Raw genomic sequence first — 25,861 nt, forward strand, 5'->3', positions numbered from 1 at the left:
ACTGGCCAAACCACCGCAAATGCATCACTTTCAATTGTGGCCCAGTTGGCACTCTCGCTTGGTCAAGTGCCTACTTAGGTAAGCACAACAATGTTCTACCCCCTCTGAGTTCAGTTATCCTAACAATGCACCCATACCAAATTCACAGGCCTCTTTCTGGATAATGAATTCCTTCCCATAATCTCAGATCTTTAGAACTGGGGTCTAGCACATGTCATCCTTCATCCTCTGGAAGGATGTCTGACAGGCAGAGATCCAGGTGAACTTCTGCTGCAACTCTTTGGTGGTGACCTCATTGAGACGAAGGGCAAGTGTCCTATACCCATTGATAAAAGGCCTGGAATAGCCTGAGTGTCCCAGGAAGGCTCTCGCTTGAATCTGGGTGATGGGGATGTCCCAACACAACTTCCCTGTAGTTTTGGGCCTGTCAACACTGTTTCTTACTCCCACCTACGGCCTTCTAATTAAGTCACAGTTCCCAGTGTTTTCTGGCACTTGGAGGCCTTGATAGTCACAGCATCCTCCTGCATGGCTTTGAGCACCTGTTTCAGGTGGGATGTCTGGTCTTCCCAGGTCTGACCGAACACTGCTACGTGTGATGAATCCTGTGGAATCCCCCAAAACCCCAGCCTAATGTCTCCTCCCATGTGGCCAGGGAAAGACGGCTGCTACCTGATCCTAGCCCTGTGGGTGGTATTAGAAAGGAGGATCACATGGGAGGAGACGGCTGTCAGTGGAAAGTGGTGACTCAGGAGGGACGCAATATTTATCCTCTTCGGGGGATATTTCCCTAATGCCTATATATCTAATGACATGTTGTTACTGTAAAGGTCCCTTTCCTAGAATTACCCAAAGTGCCAAGTACGAAGACCCTTTTAACAAACATGAAATTGGTGATCAGGAGGCTAATATAACTTCCAGTCGTTATGATTCTACCCAATGCTTAGATCTCGGATCTAAGGGAAGAATATAAACTCCTTTAAAACCCTCCCTTCAATGTAAATCCTCGCAATCTGATTGGAATAATTAAAGAAAGAACAAACAAGAACATTATGGACTCCAAGGCTCCTTAGTACTGAGACGAGGAAGAAGGACCCAGAGTTAGAAAACTGTTGTGAGCACCCAAACGACTGGAAGGACCTGTGTGAAATCTCACTCAAAGTTCATATACATTTCTTATATACATTCTTATACTATTCCTGTTTTCATTGTCAAGCAAGGGGGTTCTGTTATCCACAAAGAGTTTGTGTACGTAAAATGTATTTGAAAATATTTATCCCACAGAAAAAAGGCCTATTGTATGAATGTCCAATGCTTTTTTGTCCTAATGACGATCTTCAGGGACAGTTTCTAGAAGGAATAATACATAAAAGAAGTTGTAAGTGTTTCTAAGAAAAAGGGCTGTTTTTCTAACTACAATCTCCTTGATTGTATCAACACATTTACCAGGCGTCGTTTCCTTTTCTAAGCACAGTTGGTGCTTTTGTAATGTCTGTACATTTTCAGGTCTGGAGCCCCCATACGCATCTGCAGATGGCGCCAGCGTTGATGACATGACGGTAAGAGAAACAGTATGTTTGGGCTATTGTCAGAATTGAAGTTCTCTAAAGAACTTTCCCTAATTAGAGTTATATCTGATACAGGTCACCAGGACAGGAACCCCAAGCAAATTCCATTGAAAGAACACAAGAAGGTATGACTTTGATAGACTACTCTATGAAAACCAGTTTACTCATCGTAAGGACAGGAAGGTAAACATGGTTATACTTGATTGTATGTCAGATGCACCAACTGTGCTTAGAAAAGTAAACGAAGCATGGTAAATATGTTGATCCAACCATCAAAGGAGATATCGTCCCTGAAGATAGTCATAAGGACCTAAATGCATTGGACATTCATACAATAGGCCTTCTATGGAATAAATATTTTCAAATGCATCTTGCGTACACTAACTCTTTAGTGGATAACAGAACTCCCTTGCTTGAGAATGAAATCAAGGAATAGTATGAGAATGTATATAAGAAATGTATATGAACTTTGAGCGAGATTTCACATGGGTCCTTCCAGTCGTTTGGGTGACTCTACCCAGAATTCTTTTTTCTTACTTTGCTTCATACTCCGTGCAAGTGGAGCGTAGTCTGGCAACAGGACCAAATAATAAATATATTCAATAAATAACTGCATATTGAAAAGTAGCAGCAATCTGGCAGTGCCTGCTCAAACCTAGGTAGAAATCTAGTTGTTGTAATGACCAACACCTGAGTGGGACATTTAAACATTTAAAGGACTTTGAGGTGCGGGTGAGGAGGAAGCGGCAGGGAGAAGCTGTACTTGTCGGTGTGGCGGCAGCAGGATGCTGTGTGGAAGATGTGACCGAGGTTGGGACTCCTCAGTTATGCAGAGGGCGTGCAGCGGTTTTGAAGCCAGCGATCCTGTGTGAGAGAGAAGCTCTCTACACGCTGTGAACTTCTCCGGCGTTGGATTTTAACCGGAGAGTGCACAGAGCTGCAAACGCTCCATTGAAGGTCAGTGCAAGTGGCGGCCGACAGGAGCTGTCAGACGCAGAGGAGGTCCTGAAGAGCGAAACAACAGAAGCAGAAATACCAGCGAGTCAGAAGGAGACACCAAGGCATACCAGTGAGTTGGCATGAAGCAGGTCACCCTGGGGCGCTCCAAAGGAGATTGCTAGGTAATAGTAACTCTTTTTAATACCGAACTATTGAATTAAGGCAAACCAGGCATAGCTCTCATAACAAAGGATTCCAAATAAGGGAACATTGTAACCCACATTGCCAGAGAAAACAAAAGTGAAATGCAGATATAACCCGGGAGCAACAATCCTTGGAAAAGATATCCAGGGAGAGAGGATTATAACCTGCATTGTCAGCAGCCAAAAGGATGAACAGCTAGAAATCAAAGACCGCAGCAGCAAAGCCCTCCTTGAAGAATGGATCAAGGGGTAGAGAACTGTAACCTGCATTGCCTAGGGCAAGTGTACCAGCAAGAGGATCATTATCCTTTTTTTTGTTAAATGTCCATGTTGAAGAAGTTGTAAGCCAATTGTGATAGAAGTTAAAAGACTAACCAGAGAAGCAGCTGTTGGTTTAAATCTCCCCATTGATGATTCCAGGGTGGGGAGTTTGGAACAAACCTTACCACATTGTAGTAGTAGGAATTGTATCCTGGAAGGCGAGTAAAGCAGGGAAGGGACCAATTGTAGTTAGTCCTGGCAGGCGAGTACACCAGGAAGAAGATGATTTTAAGAGATCGACCTTTGAAGAAAAATACATTGGTATTTGAATTCTGAATTTATGTTTGAAGAAAAATACTTTTGGTTTATTAAGGAGGAGGATAGTCCCTTTGCCAAGTGTATGAAATATTGAATGGAAAAGACTTTGTATCCTATATTGAGTGGAACTTTGTTATTGAACAGAACTTTCTCGAAACTGAACTTTGTTCCAGAGGATCCTGAATTGATCCAGGGAAATGGAATTCAACCCGCAAGGATTAATGTTTTTCACTTTTGTTTGTTTGTTTGTTTTATTTGTATCGCGCACCTGACCCGGAGGTAATTGGGCGCTGGTGATAGTAATAGTTACAGAGGCATAGAATAGACAATTGTGTGCATTAATACCATTTGAACATACAAGTAAAGTTACAATGGTGAGTATATATAAGTTGAACATAATACATATTATACATTGGGTCAAAGCAGTCATGTGAGCCGATTACCTACTAATTAGTGGTATCAGGAACTGTTATTTTGTGTTTATTTAATATCCAGGTGATAGCCTGACTTCTGAAGTTGTTGAAGGTCTGAATGGTTTGGATATTCTGTGGGAGAGAGTTCCAAAGCTGGCCGGCTAATACTGGGAAGCTGGAACCTCCTGCTCTTTTTAGATTATATCTGGGCACCACCAGGCATGGTGTGTTGGAAGATCTGGTGGTTCTATTGGATACCTTCCAAGTGAACTTATCTGTGAGGTGGGGGGGGCTTGGTGGTTAAGCGCTTTATGAGTGAGGCAAATAGTTTTTAGGGCAATTTTGTCCTGTATAGAGAGCCACCTGTGGTACTTTCTCGTATCTGATATATGCTCTCTTTTGGGGATATTCAGTGCGACTCTGAGCGCATTATTTTGCATAATCTTTTGAGTTTGAATGTATGGTGTGTTATTTTGGGGAGTTTAAAACAGCCAAACTATTCCTATATCATTTTGTTATGCATATAAGTGTGAGAGTCAGATACCTTTTGAACATTAGGTCAGTTTTCTTTAGCCATAGTTTATGTAGGGATATCCTTGTTAGGCTAGCAAAAGAGAGGTGTTTGTCTCAACCCTTGTTATTGAATAAAAGGGCAACTTGTGAGAAAACTCTACCTGTGCGTCCATCTCGCATATCTGACCCCTCACATACCTCATCTAAGTAGGCAACGCTGAAGTCTCCCAGTCCTTATAGTGCATGGTTTACCATCCTCAGCAAGGTAGCAGGGGTGTGTCTTAACCCATAAGGCATAACAGTAAACTGCCAGTGCCCTTCTAAAGTGGAAAATGCTGACGCCTCTTTTGCTTGATCAGTTAGGCTAACCTGCCAGTACTCTGCCATGAGGTTGAAGGTACTCATAAACTTGGCAGCACCTAACATGTCAATTAGCCCGTCTGCCCTCGATATGGGGTGTGGATCTGTCTATGGCATTGTTGTAGTAAGGCGGTGCAGTAATACAGTGGTAACTGAGTTACAACTGCATTACCACCCTTTGTTCCCACAGCGCCGTACTCGTAATGAGGCCCCATATATAGATTTCTATCAATATATAGATCTCAATCCTATAATACTAAGTGTTCTACCATAGGTGCTTATTTTCACCTGTTAGACTTAATTACGGTATATATTTTATTTGGTATGGTTTGTATTCTAGAGATCAGTGTGTCAAATAATTTTACCTTTTGTGACAGCATGCAACCCCCACCGAATAGTTGAGCCTTGTTGCTCTGTCCACACTATTTGCCTTTAAGAGAGGTTTGGCTTCCCTTTCTTGTCCGGTGTGTAAGCGGCCCCATTAAGGTCAGTGGTTGTAGATCCCTCAACAGAGTTCTACAAAAGCTTCCTTAAGTTAACGAGTTATTTATGCAGTTAGGAGTGAATCCGTTGTAAGGATAGCTGTTTCTGGGCTATTAGCCCTTTTCTGGCGAGTGCTAATTTGAGACCCCTCGGGTAAGATGTTAAGAGGGTTTTTCAGAGCCTATTCTGGTGAGGAACTCTGAGAGGACAACTTAAAGGTGCAATCTTAAGTTCTAGACCAAACTCTCAGTGGATTCCTAGCTAGGAATTTAGACTTAGGGGGTCATTACGACCCAGGCGCTAATTGCGCCAACTTTACCACCATGGTGTAAACTACGTTTACACCATGTTGGATGGCGGATTTACCGCCCCATTCCAAGGTGAGTGGGGCGGTAAATCCCCATTTCCCATTTTCCCTTCCCCATTCCCATTTTTGCCCCATAGGGCATAATGGGAGTGGGGAAGGCGCTAATTACGCCACCGTAAATTACGGTGGCCTAATTAGCATCATGGCAGGTTAGCGCCATGGATTTTAACGGCTGCTAAGAGCAGCCGTTAAAATCAGAATAGGCGTTAAGGGTTAACGACGGCGTTAACCCTTAACGCCTGGGTCGTAATGAGGCCCTTAAACTCAGATGGAGCAGGCTTGGTGTGAAGTACAGTTAACAAGTGCAAAGTATAATAAGGAATAGAGATCAGCACAGGTAAGGGTTTCGACAACTAGGCTCACTGTAGCCTTTGCTGTAGGATGCTCGTGGGTTCAAAGCTTTCAGCAATGGTTAGGCCACTCTCATGCAGAGATCTGAGGTCCCTGGAAACAGATGACTCAAATTTGATTCCAGCAGGTCGGTAGGACTCTGCAGGAGCAGCAGACGGGAGTGGACGTTGGTATGACCAGTGTGAGGAAAGATTTTCTTTATACTTTTCTTTATACACTTTTCCCTCCATGGCTTTCAATGGTAAAGTGTTTCTTTTTGCTTGTTTTTAACCCTGTCCTGACATTTTGGAGGTAAGTAAAGCCTTATGCTTTACTTCCCTTGCCTGTTCACCATCCCTATGGGGAAGCGGACTAGTGCCCAAGACTGTCAGTACTGAGAGACTATCTGTGTTTCAACCCACGGACAGGTGGGCGCAGCCTTTCTCGATCTGCTTGAGAATCTGTGCCATCTGAGCCATCAGAAGTGTCCCTGTACCAACGTCTGCCTATGTCCCTGCAACCTCTGTCGTTCCGAGTAGAGCCTTGGAACTTTGCACATCTCCAGCTAATGCCACACCACTCCTGCTCCTTGCCGTCTCACTCCAAGGGAAGCTGTTCTGGGCCTGCATCTGTGTTCTCCACGGTATGATTTACTGTTGCCGCCTGACCGTGGTGACGTTCGTTGGAACACCCCTTCCATCCTCTGAGGTGTCTTAAGGTGGTCTGCCCAGCAGAAGTCTTCATCTCTCTTTGTTTGGGTCTTCATGTGGAAGCTGTATGGAACTATTTGCTGTGCACAGTGACAGACTCCTGATGCCAAAAGTGGCCTCTGCATCTGCGACCCGTGTGCCTTCTTCATCCAGACCAAGAACAGACGATTATGTCCCCAATGGATTCCGGAACACCTACAGTGGTATCTGGAAAAATCCGAGTTGTGGAGGGGAGGTGGCTGGGGATAAATTACCATTCCTGTTTATGCCCGCCCTGTCCTCCCTAGGTTAACATTGGGTGTAAAGTCCTGACCCCAACCCACTCTGACCGGACCTTTGGTGGAGAAACCTTGGTTAGGGATATTTCCCTAGGCTTATCCGTGTATGTTGATTTAGTTGAGTACTCGCCTGATCGTTACTGAAATCGTATGTAAACTTAGGACCTTGCCGTAACCACCACCACAGCCAACTGCATTCTTTATATATAATCTAACCTGAAGAAGTTATACTTTGGAACTGGTGACTTTTGGGCACAAGACTCCAAAACATCTTGGGTTTAGGAAGCTGTTCTTGTGTTGATTCTGAAGAGTGCCTATTCGAGGGGATTGGGTCCTCCGACGTATTCCATATCTGACATGTAATCACCACAGCTGTGCTGCTTCGGAAACTTTTTTCTGCGTCCTGCGTCGATGACGTTGATGCGCCGTCGTCGAGGGCCTCGTCCGACGTCATCCGATGTGATAAGTAGGACGCACAACGCCCGTAGCCTCAGTTCCGTTTTTTCCGCAAACGTGTTGCTTCGTGAATCTCGGTTAACGCCTTCACTCTTTGGAGTTCTGTTCTTCTCGGTTCTTCGAACCTGTTCGTTTTGTGAAAATCCTTCGTGTGAAGATGTCTTCTACTTCGTATTCGACCCCGCGTCCGGGTTTCAAGAAGTGCGGGGAGTGTGGGTCCAAGATGTCGGTGACGGACTCGCACGACGCCTGCCTCTGGTGCCTCGGGGAGGCCCACGACACGGATGACTGTATCGACTGCCAGTCGCTCACGTCCAAAGCCTTACGCGAACGTAAGAAGAAGTTGTCGGTAGGTCGGGTGTCCAAGCCCAGGAAGTCGAAGTCTGCGGGGCTTTCGACGGATGATTCGAGGGGTGACTCTCCGCGTCATCGTCGGAAGTCTCGTGGGTCTCCTTCTAGGAGTCGGTCTCGCCACTCCTCAGCCTCTTCGAGGCATTCTCGGAAGCGCCGACACCGGTCGTCTTCCAGGTCCTCTTCGGAGGACTCTGCCCGGCACGTCGCTTACCCCACCAGCCGTGCGACGCCGGAGGAATGGGCTTCCTTCGGGAAGAAAATGCTGGCGATTCTTGAGTCGCAGGGTACTAAGCCGTCCGCGCCCCCGAGTGGGGTCGGTCGTTAGAGGTCGAGAGACACCGCTCGCAAGAGTGGTCGGCACGAGTCACGGGAAAGGTCCCGTTCGGACAAGGAGACTCGTTCTCGACGTACCCGTTCCAGGTCCCAGTCCTCGACGCGTTCGAGACCGCATGCACCTGTGAGGTCTTCGAGGAAGACATCGACGTCTGAGGCGTCGAGGACGTCGACAGGCTTTCTCGAGGCTCCGGCTCCGAGGAAGTCGTCGAAGCCGTCGACGCTCAGGTCGTCGAGGGACACGCTCAGGGCTCCGGCTTCGAGGGCTGTGTCGACGCCGCCGATGCTGGAGGCGCTGCATCTGACGTCGACGCCGATTTCCTCGACGCCGACCCTCTCGGCGCCGATAACGGTTCTCTCGGCGCCGATTCGCTCAACGCCATCGACGCCTTTCGTGTCGGAGGTACCCCGTGGCACGGGAGAACACCCTAGGAAGGCTCTGGTTAAGAGCAAGCACTCTCGGGTGCCTTCTTTTCGCCACCTGGACTATATTTCAGAGGCGGATGAGGATTCTGATGGCCTGGTTCCTAGTCAGGTTCCAGATGCAATTGTCTCGGGCCATAGTCAGTTTGACGATTTGAGACAGTCACTGCATGATGCCAGTGGACTGGACACCTCTCCGGAGGTGGAGTTTTGTAGGCCTGAGCCTGGCTCTCATGCTGATTCCTCGTACCGGCGCCTTATGGCTAGGCTTTCTGTGTACTTGGGATGGTCTGCTTCCCCAGGGGAGTTTGTGCAGGATGATCTGACGGACATCCTTGATGTTGGTCCCCCAACTAATCCGGTACTGCCGTTCCATATGGCTTTACAGAGAAGGGTGGCAGCGGCTTGGACTGCTCCGGAGAGTCTCCCGGCGGTGGGCAGATCCTTGTCGCGAAAATACCGTCCAGCCAGTAGCGACCCCTGCTACTTGACCAGGCACCCCACTCCGGAGAGTTTGGTGGTGCAGGCGGCCACGGCCCCGGCGAAGCAGGCGTCGTACCCTACCATCCCTCCTGATGGGGACGACAAACGTTTTGATGGCTGGGCGAAGAAAGTGTTTTCTTCTGGTGGTATGGCGCTTCAGGCAGCCAACTCCATTTGTGCCTTGTCTCGTTTCACACACACTCTGTGGAACTGTGTTGCATTAGCGGCTGAACATATTCCCGAAGGGGACGAACGAGATGGTTTCCTTGCTATGGTCCAGGATGGTAAGGATGCCATGTGTGAGTCCGTTCAGTCGGGTTTGGACTTAGCTGAATGCGTCAGTAGGTCCATGGCGGCGAGCACCGTAACACGCAGGTTTGCCTGGTTGGGGAAGTCGGGGTTTGCTCCTGATGTGCAGTCCCGGCTCCTCAACATGCCCTTTGACGGTGAACACCTTTTTGGCAGCAAGGCTGACGAGAGCCTTGAGAGGTTGCAGACCTCAAAAGCTGCAGCGAAGTCGTTGGGCGCTGCAGTTCGCCAACCTCTGCCTTTTCGTCCTGGGGACAGCAGTGGAGGGGTGGTTCCTTTCGCTATTACTCCTTCAGTAAAGCGAGAGGAGCTGGCAGTCAAAGAGGCCAACGCAGGGGTACCAGAGGTGGACGACAGGGTACCCGTGGTGCCAAGGCCGCTCGGGCAGTTGCCTCTTTGCCTTCAGGTAACGCCGCAGCCGCTCCCACTCAGTCATGAGGCCATGTCCCATGGTTCGCCGGTTGGGGGAAGGCTGGCGCAGCATCTTGTAGAGTGGCAAGCCATTACTTTAGATGTGTGGGTTCTGGAGATCATAACCCACGGCTACTGTCTTCCCTTTCGGCACAGGCCTCGCGACGATCCACCGGGGAACCTCTCTTTGCAGAGTCCGGATCCGCTCCTTGCGCAGGAAATTCAAGGCCTGCTGGAGAAAGGCGCCATAGAACTGGTGCCTGTAGCGGAGAGGAACAAGGGATGGTATTCCCCTTATTTTTTGATTTCGAAGAAAGACGGGGGATTGAGACCCATCATGGACTTGCGCGGTTTGAACAAGCTCCTCAGGAAGGACAAGTTCAAGATGGTGACTCTCTCTCAAGTCCTCCAGGCCCTTCAGCTTCAGGACTGGTTGGTGTCACTCGACCTCAAGGATGCTTACTTCCATGTGCCGATCCATCCCAAGCACAAGAAGTACCTGAGGTTCGCGGTTGGCGACTCGCACTTTCAGTTTCGGATCCTGCCGTTCGGATTGACCTCCGCCCGAGGGTTTTCACCAAGCTCATGGTGGTGGTGGCAGCGCATCTCAGGCAAGGGGGGATTCACGTCTACCCCTACCTGGACGATTGGTTGATCAGGGGGAGCTCTCCCGAGCAAGTCCTGGATCATCTGTCCGTCACCTGCCACTCCCTTCACAGGCTGGGCTTCTCCCTCAATTTAAAGAAGTCCCATTTGACGCCAACACAGCGGCTCCAGTACTTCGGAGCAGTGCTCGACACTTCCCTGGGGCAGTGTTTTCCTCCCCAGGTGAGGGCTCTTCACATTCAGCAGATGGTGCACAAGTTTCAGCATGCCCAGACGCTCCCAGCGTTCGAGTTCTTGAGGTTGCTCGGCCTCATGGCATCCTGCATTCTTCTGGTGCCAGAGGCTCGCCTGCGGATGAGATCTTTGCAGTGGGCGCTCAAGACGCAATGGTCGCAGTCCTCCGGCAGGATGTCGGACCCGGTTCAGGTGCCGCCCTCGGTCGCCCGGGACCTTCTGTGGTGGGCCGTCGAAGGCAACTTGATGAAGGGGGCTCCATTTTGGCTTCCCTGGCCGGAGGTGACGATCGTGACGGATGCATCCCTCACGGGTTGGGGAGCTCATGCCAACGGGCTGATAGTCAGCGGTCGTTGGTCTCCGTCGGAGTCCAGACTCCATATCAATCTGTTGGAGCTGAGGGCCGTCAGGCTAGCCCTGAAGGCTTTTCTGCCGACTGTGCGAGGAAAGAGTGTCCTGATCCTGACGGACAACACAGTGGCCATGCACTAACTCAACAAAAAGGGGGGGGCAGGGTCACTTCCTCTGTGCAGGGAGGCGATGCAGCTCGAGTTCTGGGCCATCCAGCAGGAAGTTTCGATCTCGGCAGTTCATCTGGCCGGAGACGAAAACGTGACGGCGGACGCTCTGAGCAGGCAGAGCACGATCTCTCACGAGTGGGAGTTGGCTCAGGAGATTCTCCTGGAGATCTTCGCCCTTTGGGGGACCCCTCAAGTGGATCTCTTCGCCTCCAGTGTCAACCGGAAGTGCGAAAGGTTTTGCTCGTGGGAATTTCCTCCAAAACGAGCCTTAGGAGACGCGTTTGTGGTGGAGTGGTCATTCCCGCTGCTGTACGCGTTTCCTCCAGTTCCCGTCATCCTGCAAGTGCTGCGGAGGTTACGGAAGTTCGGTTCCCGGATGATCCTCATTGCTCCGGCGTGGGCTCGGAGGACGTTGTACCCGGACCTTCTCGACTTGTCCATCTGCCCTCCGCGTCGTCTTCCCTACCGATCTGCTCTCACGGGAGGGGGGTCAGGTTCTCCATCCAGAGGTCAGATCCCTCAACCTTCACGCTTGGCTTCTGAAAGGTTGAGGTATAGGGATTGGGACCTCCCTGAAGACGTGATGGAGGTGTTGCTTTCGGCCCGAAGGCCAGCAACAAAGTCTCTGTACCGTTGCCGTTGGCGTAAGTTCTGCAACTGGTGCAGAGTTCAGAATGTGGATCCTTTTGCATGTGACATCCCCATGGTTCTGTCCTTTTTACTTTCTTTGGCCCACAGGGGCTTGCAAGTGGATACCATTAAAGGTTACCTGGCGGCGCTGTCCATCTTTAAGCGCTCGTCTGAAGAGTGTTCTTACTTTAAAATCCCTTTAATTTCACAGTTTCTGAAAGGGCTCACTAATGTGTTCCCTCCGTCACCTTTCCTGGTGCCCGGTTGGGATTTAAACCTTGTTCTTAAGTTTCTTATGGGTGCTCCGTTTGAGCCTTTACATTCTTGCCCTTTAAGGCTGTTGACTCTGAAAACTGTGTTTTTAGTTGCGGTTACTTCCGCTCGCAGAGTGAGTGAGTTACAGGCACTTTCAGTTAAGCCACCCTTCACTGTATTTCACAAGGACAGGGTTGTCCTTAGAGTTCGTCCTTCTTTTCTTCCGAAGGTAGTGACGGAATTTCATTTGGCCCAGAAGGTTGTTCTTCCGGCATTCTATCCTCTTCCGCATCCTGGTAAGGAAGAGGAGAGGCTCCATAGGCTTGATCCTAGGAGAGCTTTAAGCTTTTATGTTTCACGCATGTCCCGGGTCAGAGTGGACGATCAACTCTTTATTGGTTACGCTGGAAAGCGTTTGGGGCAAGCTGTGACGAAACAGACTTTGTCTCGCTGGATTATTTTGGCCATCTCGGAGTGCTACCGCTTGGCGGGTAAGGACCCACCGGCTGGCTTGCGGGCCCATTCTACCAGGGGTATGGCTGCGTCTACTGCCCTGCAGAGGGGTGTTCCTATTCGCAACATCTGTGATGCAGCCACCTGGGCTTCAGTACATACATTTGTACGTCACTATTCCCTCGATTCCATCCGAGCACAGGATCTGGCCATTGGCAAGGCGGTCCTTTGCTCTGCTATTTGATTGGCTATTCTAAATTTTGATTCTAAATTCTTTCCCTCCTCCTTGCTCTGGTACTGCTTTGGGAGTCTGTCATAGATATGGAATACATCGGAGGACCCAATCCCCTCGAAGAACAAGTTACTTTCTTACCTGGTAACGTTCTTTCGATGGGATGGTCCGACGACGTATTCCATATCGCTCCCGCCCTGCCTTCCCCGCTGCAGAATTTCTTTTGCGATTGCAGCTTACGTTCCGCAAGGCTTTGTGTCTGACTGGCAGTTGACTAGTGTCACACGTTCTGGGGGAAAAAACTACAACTGAGGCTACGGGCGTCGTGCGTCCTACTTATCACATCGGATGACGTCGGACGTCGGAGGAGGCCCTTGACGACGGCGCATCGACGCAGGACGCAGACGCCGAAAAAAGTTTCCGAAGCAGCACAGCTGTGGTGATTACATGTCATAGATATGGAATACGTCGTCGGACCATCCCATCGAAAGAACGTTACCAGGTAAGAAAGTAACTTGTTCTTCTCATTGCATCGGACTACGCCAGCATTGCACTGGTAATTGATTCATATGCAATTCTATTTCTTTTAATGGTGACTGTCTATATATGTTTTATAAGGTTTTGTGTGACATTGCCTATCTGATTTTTATATGCTTAGTGTGAAACTAAAGACCTAACATATAAATGCATTTTTTTATATTTACTATCTAACTGGAATTACTTTGTGTGAACTCATTTGATTGACTTACGTACTGTTTAACGTGTGGGTGACTGGATAAAGGATCATAATCACCTTTTTAGGAGATGCAAAACAGGTTTTGTGGTTAGGTGCCTGATATTACAAATCCTTTTATTCCTAGCGGTGTGCTTTCAGGCAACTTCCTCTTTAATGGCCCTCAGGCATCAACAGACCCGCGTCAGCACGAAGCACTGACGTGAAGCCTGTTTTGGCCTGTTCTGGCTGTTTATCGGCCGTTCGGCGTGGTGCGCTGCCCTCTTGACTGGCAAGTTTGGTAAACACCATGTTGCTTGGATAGAACTTCTGGGTGAGTTGCCTTCCATTCTTTGGCCGAGAGACTCTTCTTCATTCTCAAAGTTAGCTACATGAGGGATAGAGTATTGGCCTTTAGGCATAACCCAGGTCATATAGCGTTAAGGATCTTAAATAAAATCTGTGTCCAAGAGATTGAAGGATTCTCTTTAAGGAAGACGGCTAACATTATGGCACCGTCTTCAGCTTCAGTTAAAGCCGCTTTAGTGAATGCTAGGTCTGCTGTGTCGCATGCAAACTTCACGATCAAATTGATGAACTTGGCCTTGATATGTTTTATTACGGAGATGTGGTTCAACAATATTTCCTAGGCCACGTACCACACATTAGTATCGTCTGGATACCTAATACAAGTTATCAACCATACCACAAAACGAGGGGGAGGGGATTGCTGTCGTTTATAGATCCAGTCTTAGAATTACACATAATGAATTTCTTTGTTGGATTGATGCCAGGGAAGTTATATAAATGTCTGGCTATCACTCACCGCTTCCTGTAAAATTATATTAGGCTACATATCCCCTGGCCATGCAAAAAGGTTCCTGTCCAGCTTGGACCTTTTTTTGATCTAACATTGGAATTAGATACCAGCAAATGATACTCATTGGAGACACCACATTAGCCAATTCAGCGATATTTTGAATAGCCATGACGTGAGACTGTTAAATATATCCCCGCCCATTAACATGGCCACTGCCTTCACCCTATTTTGGTCCTTGGTTCGGGGTTCACCATGCTTAGTTTAGAAGCAGTCTCATTGTCAGACTATTTTATCAGTTTGTTCTCCATTACCTCGGTCTGTAAATTCCCTAGTACTGCCCTATTAAACTCACTACGCACCCTACCTTGAGCTAAAAGACCTGCAGGCTATCTGAGGCATACAATTAACTAAGTCTCTGCCGCCATAACACATTAAATTGTGCTGAGTTCTTTAGTCAAGCAATTGGGGTATTACTAACGAACATGCACCTCTTGTTCAAAGATGACCCAAGAATTTATCCACCTTCTGGTAATCCTCGTCATTAATGCTTTCGAGGAAAGAATACTGACAAATGGAAAGTCTCTGGAGGAAAGAGAACTATTACCTCAGGACGAAATGATAAAATCACTCTGAAAATGGACAAAGTTGCGATCTTTGAAGTCAAGGCCAATTTCTGACAGAACAAAATGTTGACCTCACGTAACAGACCACGAGAATTGTTTTTCGGTGATCACTAATCTATTTCACCCTAGCTGCATTTTAATGGCTCTCAATGCTTTCAACACATTTTTTATCAATAAAATCGATAGGATTTAGGAAACAATACACCACACTCTGAATCGAGCATTAATCTAGCCCAAGGCTAGCATTGCACCTAAGGCTTTATCGTCCCCTCTCCCAGTGCCCTCCCTCCCCCCAATTTGACTTTAACCCTGTTCCTCAGGAGATGATTTTAGATCTATTAAAGGGACTGAAACCCATGATCAATGTATTTTGGGATTTCTCTGCCTGCGCAACCAGGCGGCGCATGCGGCCGAACTCACACAATTTGTTTACTATGAGTCATTATCACAAGGTCGTAGTTCCATCTAAGGTGAAAATCTCCACTGTATCCCTCTGCTTTTGAAAAAATCAAATTGTGACTCAAATGATCTTCAAAATTACCGCCCCATTGCAGGCTTGCCATGGCCAGTTAAGATCCTCGAAAGAATTGTAACGACCCAGCTGCGGAAACTGTGGACTCCATGGAATGGGGATTAACATACCCTTGCCGGCACCTGCAATCTGCTGGTAATTCCGGCAGATCAGGCGCCGGTAACGGTATTAGCGTTTGGTGGTACCCACAGGATTTACCGGCCGGATGCCACCAAACGTATAGTGAGGACACACGCACACACAGCCCTGAACTTCATGTCCTTATTTTATGACCCCAAGATGAAACCAAGTGGGCCAACAAAGAAGATGGCATAAAAATAACCGGTCTTGTAACCTCGAGGAACATTCATTTTGACTACATGGTACTTGAAAAGGCATTATCGCAGTGGAGCATAAAGGTGCACAACTTTGCAGCAGGTAAACGATGAAAAATGATTCAGTGCCACCAGTGTGCTCAGTACACATCCAAAAAGTAACTGGCATGTTACTTACAGAACAAGTAAAAGGACACAAAGTGTCTATGCATCCCTCCACAGAAGGTGAATTCTCCTACATTGGAATTAAAGGTGAAATGTTGAGACACATTACCTGTACAGCATCCATAGAGACTGCCCAGTGTACCCTGAATGAAATGAGAGAAGCAGGTGAGCGAGATCATGATAGGACCTTAACTCAGAAGTCGGTATAGAGTGTTTGTGCAATTTTCTAGGGAACTAAGTTGCAGATTTGGAAATGCCATATCAACAGTACCCAGTAATGATGTTACAGTCTGACAAATTCCTAGAAAAAGATTCACTTGCTTTCAAAGAAAGTACCTTTTCCGACCTAGGGCACTATTCACTCTGAAGCAGTGCAGCACAGGCGATCAGTTTATTGCCTACAACAGCAGCCTGCCACGAAAAAGAAGCTCCTTGTTCACTTGATTCCTCCAAGGTAATTACTTGTTCTCTGTTCCTGTTTCAGGTTTGGTATGCAGCTTCCTATGCGGAGTACGTAAACCAGAAGATTTACTACATTTCCGAGGAGGAAAAGAAAGGTAAGCTGGTTCTTTGTAAAGTGTGCTTCACTGTTTGAACCAAGTTTTTGCACATGGTAAAAAATATTTGCATTTCCCTTTAATGCATTTATTCGTTTTGAATTTCAGTGGCGCACTGGCGCGTGGAAGGGCAACACAATGCTTTATTGGCTCATTGATTTGTCCAGGAGATCTCTGGGTGATGCACTATGTGCCACCTCCAAGGGTCGCATCACATCACTTAGTGCGGGGGTCTGCAACCGTCGGGACCCCAAACATTTTGGACCACAACTAATCTGCCCTAGACAGCATAGCCTGTGGTTTTGGATCATGGTTGCAGATTAAAACGCTGGAAGAGCTACAGGTTGCAGACTACTGATTTAGCAGGTAGCTTTCCCTAGCCCCCATGCTCCCAGTCCCACTCAATAGGAGATGTACGGATGACTGCATCATAGTGTCCTGGAAGCAGTGGGTGTGTCATAATGGCCTAGCTGTGCAAAAGAGCAGGAGTCTGTTTAGAAAAGGGTTAATTTTTCTTACATTGACATTATAATAAAATAGAACAATTTCTGGGACTCCCAGCCTGAGAGGTGGGAATGTTCTAATGTGAATCAATGAAACCCCCCCAATCCCAGAGCTCCACACTTACAGTTAAGTAACTTTTTTCTTCCTTAAGTTTTCCTTTGCTCACTTAGTGAGGGCAGTGTTCCACCAGTTAAAGGGCCTCATTAAAGTCCGGCGCTAACCGAATTAGCGCTGCCAATACCGCCCTTCCGAATCCAGAGCCGGTGCAAATATTGCAGACTGTAAACTCAGCGGCTCTAGTACAGCCGGCGATATTACGGCCACACGAGGCACAAACACAGTCGCATGACAAGTCCATGTACCGCAGTATAAGCGCCGAAAACTGGCGCTAATACCACCAAAAAACACGGCACAGTTACCTCCAGCTGGAGGTAAATGAACACAGGCGCCTGAAATGAAACTGCAGGTTATCCCAGTTCACTCCAGAGGGCTACATAAGGTACACCCCTACCCCAAACACTGTTTCCAGCACCATGCTGCCGCTAGCCACTGTGAGCTGGGACAGGCGGCTGCTCATGCTGCGCCTGGAAGTAGAGATGCAGGACAAACAGGCCAGGGCACAGGGAGTACCTGGGAGGGGGAGGAGGAGGAGGAGGAGGAGGAGGAGGGGGAGAAGAAGAAGAGCCCAAGCAAGGCGTGCACCCATCCCCAGGCCCTCACCGTGGACCCACACTGACACCCAGTTGGTGACCCTGTACAGCCTCAACAGGGAGACCATTACTGAGCTGCTCAGTACAATGAATGAGGACATAGGGAGCAGGATAAATATCTGTTCAGCTGTGCCCCCACTGCTCAAGCTAGTGACAGTATTACAATTCCTAGGTACTGGCACCTTCCAGCACTCTGTGGCCATGATGCACCGCAGTAGCTGGATACCCTCCTGTGGCATGTGCAACACCACATCGCACTACCCACCACCCCAGCCCAGGTCAATGCCATGAAGGCAAAGTTCTATGCCGTAGCCCAATTACCTAATTAGATTGCGGCCCTGGACTGCATCCATGTTGTGTTGGTGGCCCCCCAGGCCCACGAAGCAGTGTACCGAAATCGCATGCACTACCACTCCCTCAGTGTGCAGGTGACCTTGTCATCACCCACTGCTGTGCCCGCTACCCAGGTTCCACCGACGACTCCATAGTCTTACGGAACAGCACACTGCCAGGACATGGAGAGGCACAAACAACAACAGAGATGGATAGTGGGTGAGTAAAACTGCCAGCGCGTATGCATTGTGAGGCACATCACCAAATTGTGGGCTGGGGGGGTTTGAAAATTCGACACAAAGCATGGCATGACAAGGAATTGCAAAACCAGTACCCGATCAGCTCCCCGCACCAACGACAGAGTACAGCCCAGGGAGCATGCACACGTTGAACACTCCTGGATGGACATGCTGATGAACACATACAGCAGCAAATCATACCGCACACATGACTACAGGTACCGCAATGCATCATGCATAATCCAAAGCAATAACAAAGTGCCACATTGCATCACACAACAGCTTCACTACCAGTGCCACACCCATGTCCTCATATACACCCACCCAGCAATGCTGACACACTGCCCCCAGAAGCGTAGGGAAAGCTGAAAGGCAACCCAGCATGAGACATGCACAAAAGCAATACACAGCCACAAGACACCCACAAGGAGCACATGTCACCGACAGACACATCACAAAACCTCAGCTGCAACATAACAGGGAGCATGTGATGCCAAAACAATGCATGATACAGCATGCACAGACATTTGTACAGGAACATGCCAGGCATTGAAGCCCCATGTATATGCACATGATGACCATTGCCATGATACTGTGCAAGTCCACCCCCACACATTTCACACAGACTTAGGTCTGTGCCTCTTCCCGTGCAGGTGACTCCGGAAACCCACAACTGTCTTGGATAATGACCCCTGTGCATGATCCACGAACACTGCACGACAGTCTACAACCACGCACACAGCAGGACCTGTGTGTGCATTGAGCGCACCTTCAGACTCCTAAAGGCACTATTTTTCTGCCTAGATCTTACAGGCGGACCGCTTATGTACGCTCAAGGGAAAGTAGGGAAAATAGTGCGTGTGTGTGCGCGCCACGCTACACAACATCTGCATAAAGAGAAATGTACCCCTACCCCTTGACGTGGACATGCCACCCCCAGATGATGATGACGAAGTTCCTGAGGCAGGGACCACAGCAGGCAACGTCAGAGATGACATGAGGGATGGGAGACTGGCTCGCCAGGCACTGATTGACAATGTCTAAGTGATTTCCCTGGCACAAGCCATGCACCACTGTGTGACTGTCACTTCTGTAAATAAACTCCACGACGCAATCATAAGTGCCCTCTCATTGATGTAGTTCAACTGTTTTATTCTAACTATGTGCCTTGACTATCCCCCCCACCACCAACTCCCAGCACACTATCCCCCACACTCCTCCCAGCACTAACACCCCAGCACACTATCCGTTACCCTCCCCCCCACCAACTCCCCAGCATGGCCACTCAGGGCAATAAGTATCTACATGTCGTCTACAGCCGTGGCCTCTTCACCCCCGCCACCCCCAAGAGATCTTGGGTGGAGATGGTGCTGGGACTGACGATTCGGTGTGCCCTACGGAGACTCCTCTGTAGGAGTTGTAGAAGCAGAAGGGATGGAGCCTGGCGCCTGGAGCTGTTGGCATGTCAATTCATTGCTCTGGCGGACGGCCTCAGCGAGTGCCGAGACACCTTCGGCCATCTCCCTGACCATCTGCCTGTATACTGTTTGGGCGGCCATACTGGCAGCCGCCTCCGCCCGGCTCCTCCTCATGTTCTACACAATCCTGTAGGTGGCCCCTTGTAGGCAGTCACAGATTGCCTGCAGGTGTTCGAAGTGTGTGCGCCCTATTGCCTCCATCTCCCTCTGCGCTCCATCTCTTTCAGCCTCTGCAGCACAGTGCTGCTTGTTGGTGTGTGGCGTATGGGACTGTGCAGTGGCCCTAGGATGTATTCAGGGAAGCCATAAGAGGGTGTGTCAACGTCCAGCTCTGGTGTATGAGCGTGCAGGCAGCAGGGAGGTCTCTCAGGGGTGTGTTGTCCCTGGCGGCGGGGAGGGCTCTCTGGGTTCTGTTGACGCTGGCAGCAGGGAGGGCTCTCCAGGGTTTGTGGATGCTCTGTAGGCGGTGAAAGGTGCACCCTCTGTATTTGAACCTCCAGCTCTGGGAGTGGTTGCAGTGTGCCTTGCGTTGGTTCTGGTGGGCTGTGGAATGGATGTTGGCTTGGCCCTGCTGTGTTGCAGTGTCTCACGGCGGGACCTCCGCCTCAGCGTAGCCTGACTGGGCCTTTGTGGGGGTAGTGGCAGACCTTGAGAGCCTGGGTGAGCCACTCCTAGATGGGCCTTCAACCTCCTCCTTCTCATCTGATGCCTCTGGTGATGCGCGAGTGCCTGTAGGGAACATAGGAAATGCTATCAGGTATGGTTCCCCACAAGTGTTGGCATGCAAGACACATTTGCTATGGTACAGAGTGGGACCCCACACATTTGGGCAAATGGGCATGGTTTGTCAGGGGAGATTGCATGTGGGTACAGCATCATGGGGATGCTTGTAGCAATGAGTGTGTGACACATGGCCAGTTTGTCTTTGGCCTGTGTGTGGGAAGGGCAGAGTGTCCATGCTGTGGCAGCCTGTTAGGGAGAATTCTCCTTCTAGGGCTAATTTCCCTCACGTAGTGAGTCCCCCAGCAGCTTTGCTGGATTTCTGGAGTTTATTTTTTCAACCTGGTAAGAGTGTACATCCTTTTTCACTCTTACATGTGTTTTGGCCTATGTGTTTTTACTCATTGTGTGATCTTGGGCACTGGAGCATACCACTCCAGATGCCTCTCTTCTTGTATGGGTTACACAGCACCCTCAGTGTAGTAACCCAGAGTTGTCTTTTAGACTGCCCTCTTACTCCATTTCGCTGGGTCTGACTACTGTCCCCCAGAGAAAGGTAAAGTTGCCATTTACTTTACATAGTCACTTTTACCACAGACCCAGTACCCCCCATCTTACATGGAGTACTGGAAAGGGCTAATCTGTACCCCTTGTCTGTCTGTACCTCCCTGAGCATTGTTTTGCTCTTTTAACATTTAGACTTGGCTGGTGGCAGTGGTATCTATCCTAACTTTTCTACCGCGATTATATTAGATAAACGCAGTAATACTTTTGGCTATTTTAACAGCCTTAAGCATAAACCCGCTTGACCAAATAGTCTTTCTTTTGGCTCCGGTTGGGTTTATTCGCCATTTCTTTTTGTTAAACTCCTTCTTGTGTTTTACTTTGCGCGGCAAACTAGGTTCGCCTTCTTTGTTCACCGTCTTTTGGTGGGCTTCTGCAGAGAAGCCTTCCTCTTGGCACCTGGGTGTCTAGGTAGATTGAATGTGGGGAAGGGGTGTAGTCGCCTCCTGCACAGGGTATCCTAGGAAACCCAAGTCGCACTTTGCCATGATTGGCCGAGGTGGTTGTCCCGGCTGGACAACCCCCCTGCTGCGTGATTGACAGCCAGGCTGTGTGAATGGCGGTTTTGCGCATAAAAGGCAGGTCTCTTGGGCTAGAAGTCAGAGTCGCCTCTGGAACTATAAGGAACCGAAGAGAAGCGGAGAGAACGATGGCTGCTGCAACTACCCCGTCCTGGTGAAGCCCTGCTACAGTCCTGAACTATCTACCCTTCGACGACTAAGAGAAGATCCAGTCCGGAGTCTTCTTCCCTTGAGCCTGGTGGGGATCACCAGCTCATCTTCTTCAGACAGACGTCTCCGTCGTGGTCGAAATCTCTGCACACTGCTGTAGTGGTCCGAATAGCCACCTGCCGAGCCTCTCCTGTTTTTAAGGAGCACACCTTTTATTCGTTGTCGCTGCTGCCGGCTTCATCCCTGTGTGGTGCAGACCCCCTTCAGACGTCCTCCTTCACAACGAAGCTCCAGGAATCGTGGGTCTGCGGGAAACCAACAGGAACAACTGCCAGGGCACCAGCTGCACCATTGGAATAAGGTACTGTGTTCTGCTAGAGGAAACTGGGTGAATCCCTTTTCTTCATCCTCAAGGCTCGTCCTTGTCTTCCCTCCTTTTTATAACTTTTGCTTCCGAACATTGACAATATCAAAGTACTTTTGGGCTATGCTGAATCATGAACTGTCTAACGGTGTGATCTTCGGCAACAGGTCTCCGGTGTCACTTAACCCTGGCTCCGGCCCTTTGACTTTTGAACTCCTGTTTCTGAGTGTTTCTCGATGCTGTCTGCCTAACCTAAATATTGCCTGTGATTTTTGCCTCCAACTCCCTCTGGGTATCTCAGGTGCTAAGTGTGTCTTTGCCCTGGTAGCATTTCATGTCACGGATACGCTTTTATTTAGTAGACCGAACTGTCAAAAAGTGACCGCAACCGTATCTGCGGCAACGTGTTTTGTTCATAACACCGGTTCATTCAAACACAGGGTACTTACCTTGAGACATACTGTACAAAGTGAATTGGTTAGTTGTAGTATATTTAATGTGTGGTTTTGTTTAAAGGTTAATAGAAGTGTTGTGTTTATAACTGATGGTTTAAAAATAAATGTACTTATATTTTTTACCTGAAACCTTGAGTCAGTGTTTGCTTGAGTCACAGTAATTGTGGTCCCTTTGTGTAATCTCTGCTACTGCTCATATACTCTTGAGATAAGCCTGGCTGCTCTGCTACTGCTACCACTATAACTTAGTAGTAGAGGCTTGTACCAAAGGTAAAACTTGTATTACCGCCTGTGGTCTTAATCATGTGTAGTGGTCCCTAAGGGCACTGCACAGGATTCTGCCTAACACAGCTGATGTATGGCATGCATGCATGCATGCTTGTTGTCTTTCATGCACTCCCCTCCCTGGGTGGCACTCACGAGGTGGAGGTGGCGGCTTACTCCATGTCACTGGCATGGCTCTGTGGGGTACTGCTGTGCAGCGATTGGCAAGGGATGTGTACTTCCCTGTGGCTTGTCTGCCATGCCAATATGGCGCAGGCAAACTGGGACTGCAACATGCTGGTGTGACTACTGCACAGTGTTGTGGTCGCTCATGCTCCACAATCCCGCTGGCAAATGGTGCCCCACCAGGGGTGTGGTATGCATGGCATTTGGATAGGTCAGTTGCCACTCCTTCCCGCTGATGTGATGCTCAGGGGTGCTCTTGGTGCCCTGCCCCATACCTGCTGTGGAGGGTGGCCGATGTGCCACCCCGTCACTTCACCCTGTTAGCATGCCGAGCTTCTGGGTTTGCTGACATGTGTCCCTGTCCAGTGGGGCATTTTATGCTGGACTGTCATTTGTGCATGCACTTTTGTTAAGGGTGTGAGGGGGTTGAGTGTGGAGGGGTTTGAATCACCTCCTGGCTGCTGGCCCCCACCTCCGCACCTCTGATTCCCTTCCATGTCCTGCACTGTGCTGCACTTTTTCTCCCAGGTGGTGAGTACCTGTGGCTCCACAGTGCCTCCATCAGTCGCCAGGGAATCCTGGTGATGTTGCGACAGCAGTCCCTGCACCCTGACCCTCGGGTCTTTCCACCGCTTGCGGCAGTCCTCTCTGTCACGGGCTACACTTGCCACTGCAGTAACCTTTTGACTGATGGCATGCCAGATGGCTGTCCTGCGCTGTCCGGTGGTCTTATGCTGCCAACTGCCATATAGTTAATTGCAGTGAGCAATGGCCTTATCTGTGAGGACCGCCAGCTCCCCTGCACTAAATTTTGGTTTCTGCAGACGATTTTCTGCCACCTTGCTTCTGAAACTCTCCTGAGACATTCTGGCTTTCTTTCCAAGACCGGATGGCTGCAGGAAGTGGAGATATTTGATGGATTGTGTTTTTAAAAATGGCCACCGCAATGCTTCCCGTTCCGGCAATGACACAATTTCCGCCAGCGCTAATAGTGTCGGGTTTGGCGGCGGTAGCGCTATTAGCGCTGGGATTTCAGTGGTAACCCGTATTTGGCCGCAGTTTCGGCCGGGTGCTAATAGCGTTACCACTGAAGTCAGGTGCGCGTTCACACCAGGTTGTGATGCAGCACTAATACCGCTGAATGACCCGGTGGTAAGCTACTTCCGGTCGGCGGAAATTGCGCCGGATTACTGCCTGACTTGTGATGAGGCCCAAAGTCAGCTGTTAGGATGGTTGGGTTATGGATTAAGTAATTGAATTGAGAAACGTTTTTAGGGCTTTACACCACTTGCTGGCTTCTGGGGTTCGGGTCCGCATTGAGACGAGATGTTGTCTTCCCCTAAATCAAGTCAGCGGTCCTGACAAGGTGAGTCCACTGCTTCTACGGAGTTGAACCGGCTGGCGAGTCAAGTGATTAGCTGAGTACCAAAAGCAGCACTGCAGGTCCTGTGGCGACTCAAAGTGTACTGTCTTGAAAAGCATCTTGATGCAAAAACACAGCCTCTGTACTGCTTCTGGCTTCTGAGGTGCTGGAAGGGTCCAGTCAAGACCTTGTCAAAGGGGGATAGGACCCCTCTCAACCTCAGGCAGGAGGCCTGCCTGGGTGGTTTCCAGAGTCTGTCCTGACTCATAGGCGGGGTGAGGGAGTTAGGAGGGCCCCAGTCTGTGTCCCATCCATGCCTACCTTGCAGAATGCTGACCTTCATTTCTCTTTCCTCTATTCTGAACTGTATGATACCCAACCCACAAGAGCGAGAGGGAGCAAAGAGCCAAAGCCGACATAACTAAAAGCCCTGCTGGTGGAGAAGATGCTTGCCCACTGCAAAAGGCGAACACATCGGGCCATCATGTCTGTTCAGACCAATGGCCAGAAATGCAGGTGGACCCTTGTGTGATATGGTGGCGGGGCATAAAGGACTATTTAAAACCTCTAACATGGGAAGCCAGACTCAGAGGAAAGACAGAATGTGATTGGTCCGGAGAACCAGGTGGACCCGTTAACCAATGGGACGGGGAGGAGGCGAGCGAACTGGGCAAGATGCCCTATGAAATGGAAGAAGCAGCTAAGGGGATTGTGGGGTGTTTGGGTGAGATCAAGGGATGAGCAGGTGGACCAAGATACCAGGCAGTGGAAGAACTGTGGTGTGGAGTAGTCTAAAAGAGCGAGTGGTAAATGTGAGATGTTGGTTGGTGAGAGAAAGTGGCCCTTGAGTGAGAGAGTGCATGTATGTTGAGTGAGGAGAGTGATTGAGGCTATGTGCAAGAGTATGGGATTAATAAGGGTGACAGAGGGAGTGTGGCAGGGTTAGGAGTCTGACCTTGTCAAGAGGGGGTGAGGACCCTTCTCATCCCAAACTGGACTACTGTAATGCCCTATTCCTAGGCACCTCTGTCAACAATCTAAAAAAAACCAAATCACGCTAAATAACACGCTCCAGGCAGCGCTGACCATTTCCAAAAGGGGGATACATCTCTCAAGCAAGAAAAGATGCCCATTGGCTACCGGTAAAGGTACGTATACTCTTTCAAGCATGGCCATCACACACATATGCCTTACATCAGATGCCCCACCCGATCTCTCAGAAAGAATCACCCTCAACTCCTCTAACAGACGAGCCCACCGTGCCAACCAGATCTATGTTCCTACGTTCAAAAGATCTAGAGCTGGAGAGTCTAGCTTCCAACACCTCACACCCCAAAACTGGAATGCCCTGCCAACCTCACTAAGGAATGAAAAATCATGCACCACCTTTCGCAAAAACCTAAAAACCTTTCTATTCCGCTAATGTTTAAACCAACATGCATAGTTATGCTTGCACTGTAAGCATAGCAAAGCATAACATTTTGACCCACTCGGTCTCTTACCACCTGTCATTGTCATCACTGCACTCAAAGCATTTAATCTTGTTTTACTACTGTCCCCCGACTGTCACATCATACCTATGTTAAGCTCAAGCCTGCAGTAACAGTGCCACGATGCCTCAGGGTAGCTCTGTGCGCTTTATAAATGCAAAAAAATAAAAATAAAAAATAAATCCTGGGGTGAGAGGCCTACCTGGGTGGAAGCCAGAGCCAGCCCTACCCTAGAGGGGGAAGGTGGCAGTTGCCAGCCTGCTTTTTCAGACTACCACTGCTAATTACCCCATACCTGTCTTGCATGATGCAGGCCAGTTTCTTTCTGTCTTTCGTAAGAAAGTATGTGTTCTA

General features: G+C 49.1%; 1 protein-coding gene across 3 annotated transcripts in view; it reads left to right on the forward strand.

The window, feature by feature from the left end:
• PRDM10 (PR/SET domain 10) overlaps positions 1-25,861 on the forward strand; it is an 825,235-nt gene that overhangs the window by 270,224 nt on the left and 529,150 nt on the right. For all 3 annotated transcript variants that reach the window (XM_069614147.1, XM_069614145.1, XM_069614146.1), the window contains exon 8: positions 16,094-16,166. In XM_069614147.1, coding sequence (XP_069470248.1) covers positions 16,094-16,166 — 73 coding nt within the window. The remainder of the gene's footprint in view (positions 1-16,093; positions 16,167-25,861) is intronic.

The sequence above is a fragment of the Ambystoma mexicanum genome, chromosome 9 (genome assembly GCF_040938575.1).
Source record: "Ambystoma mexicanum isolate Mex_15411 chromosome 9, UKY_AmexF1_1, whole genome shotgun sequence".
Classification (NCBI taxonomy): Eukaryota; Metazoa; Chordata; class Amphibia; order Caudata; family Ambystomatidae; genus Ambystoma; species Ambystoma mexicanum.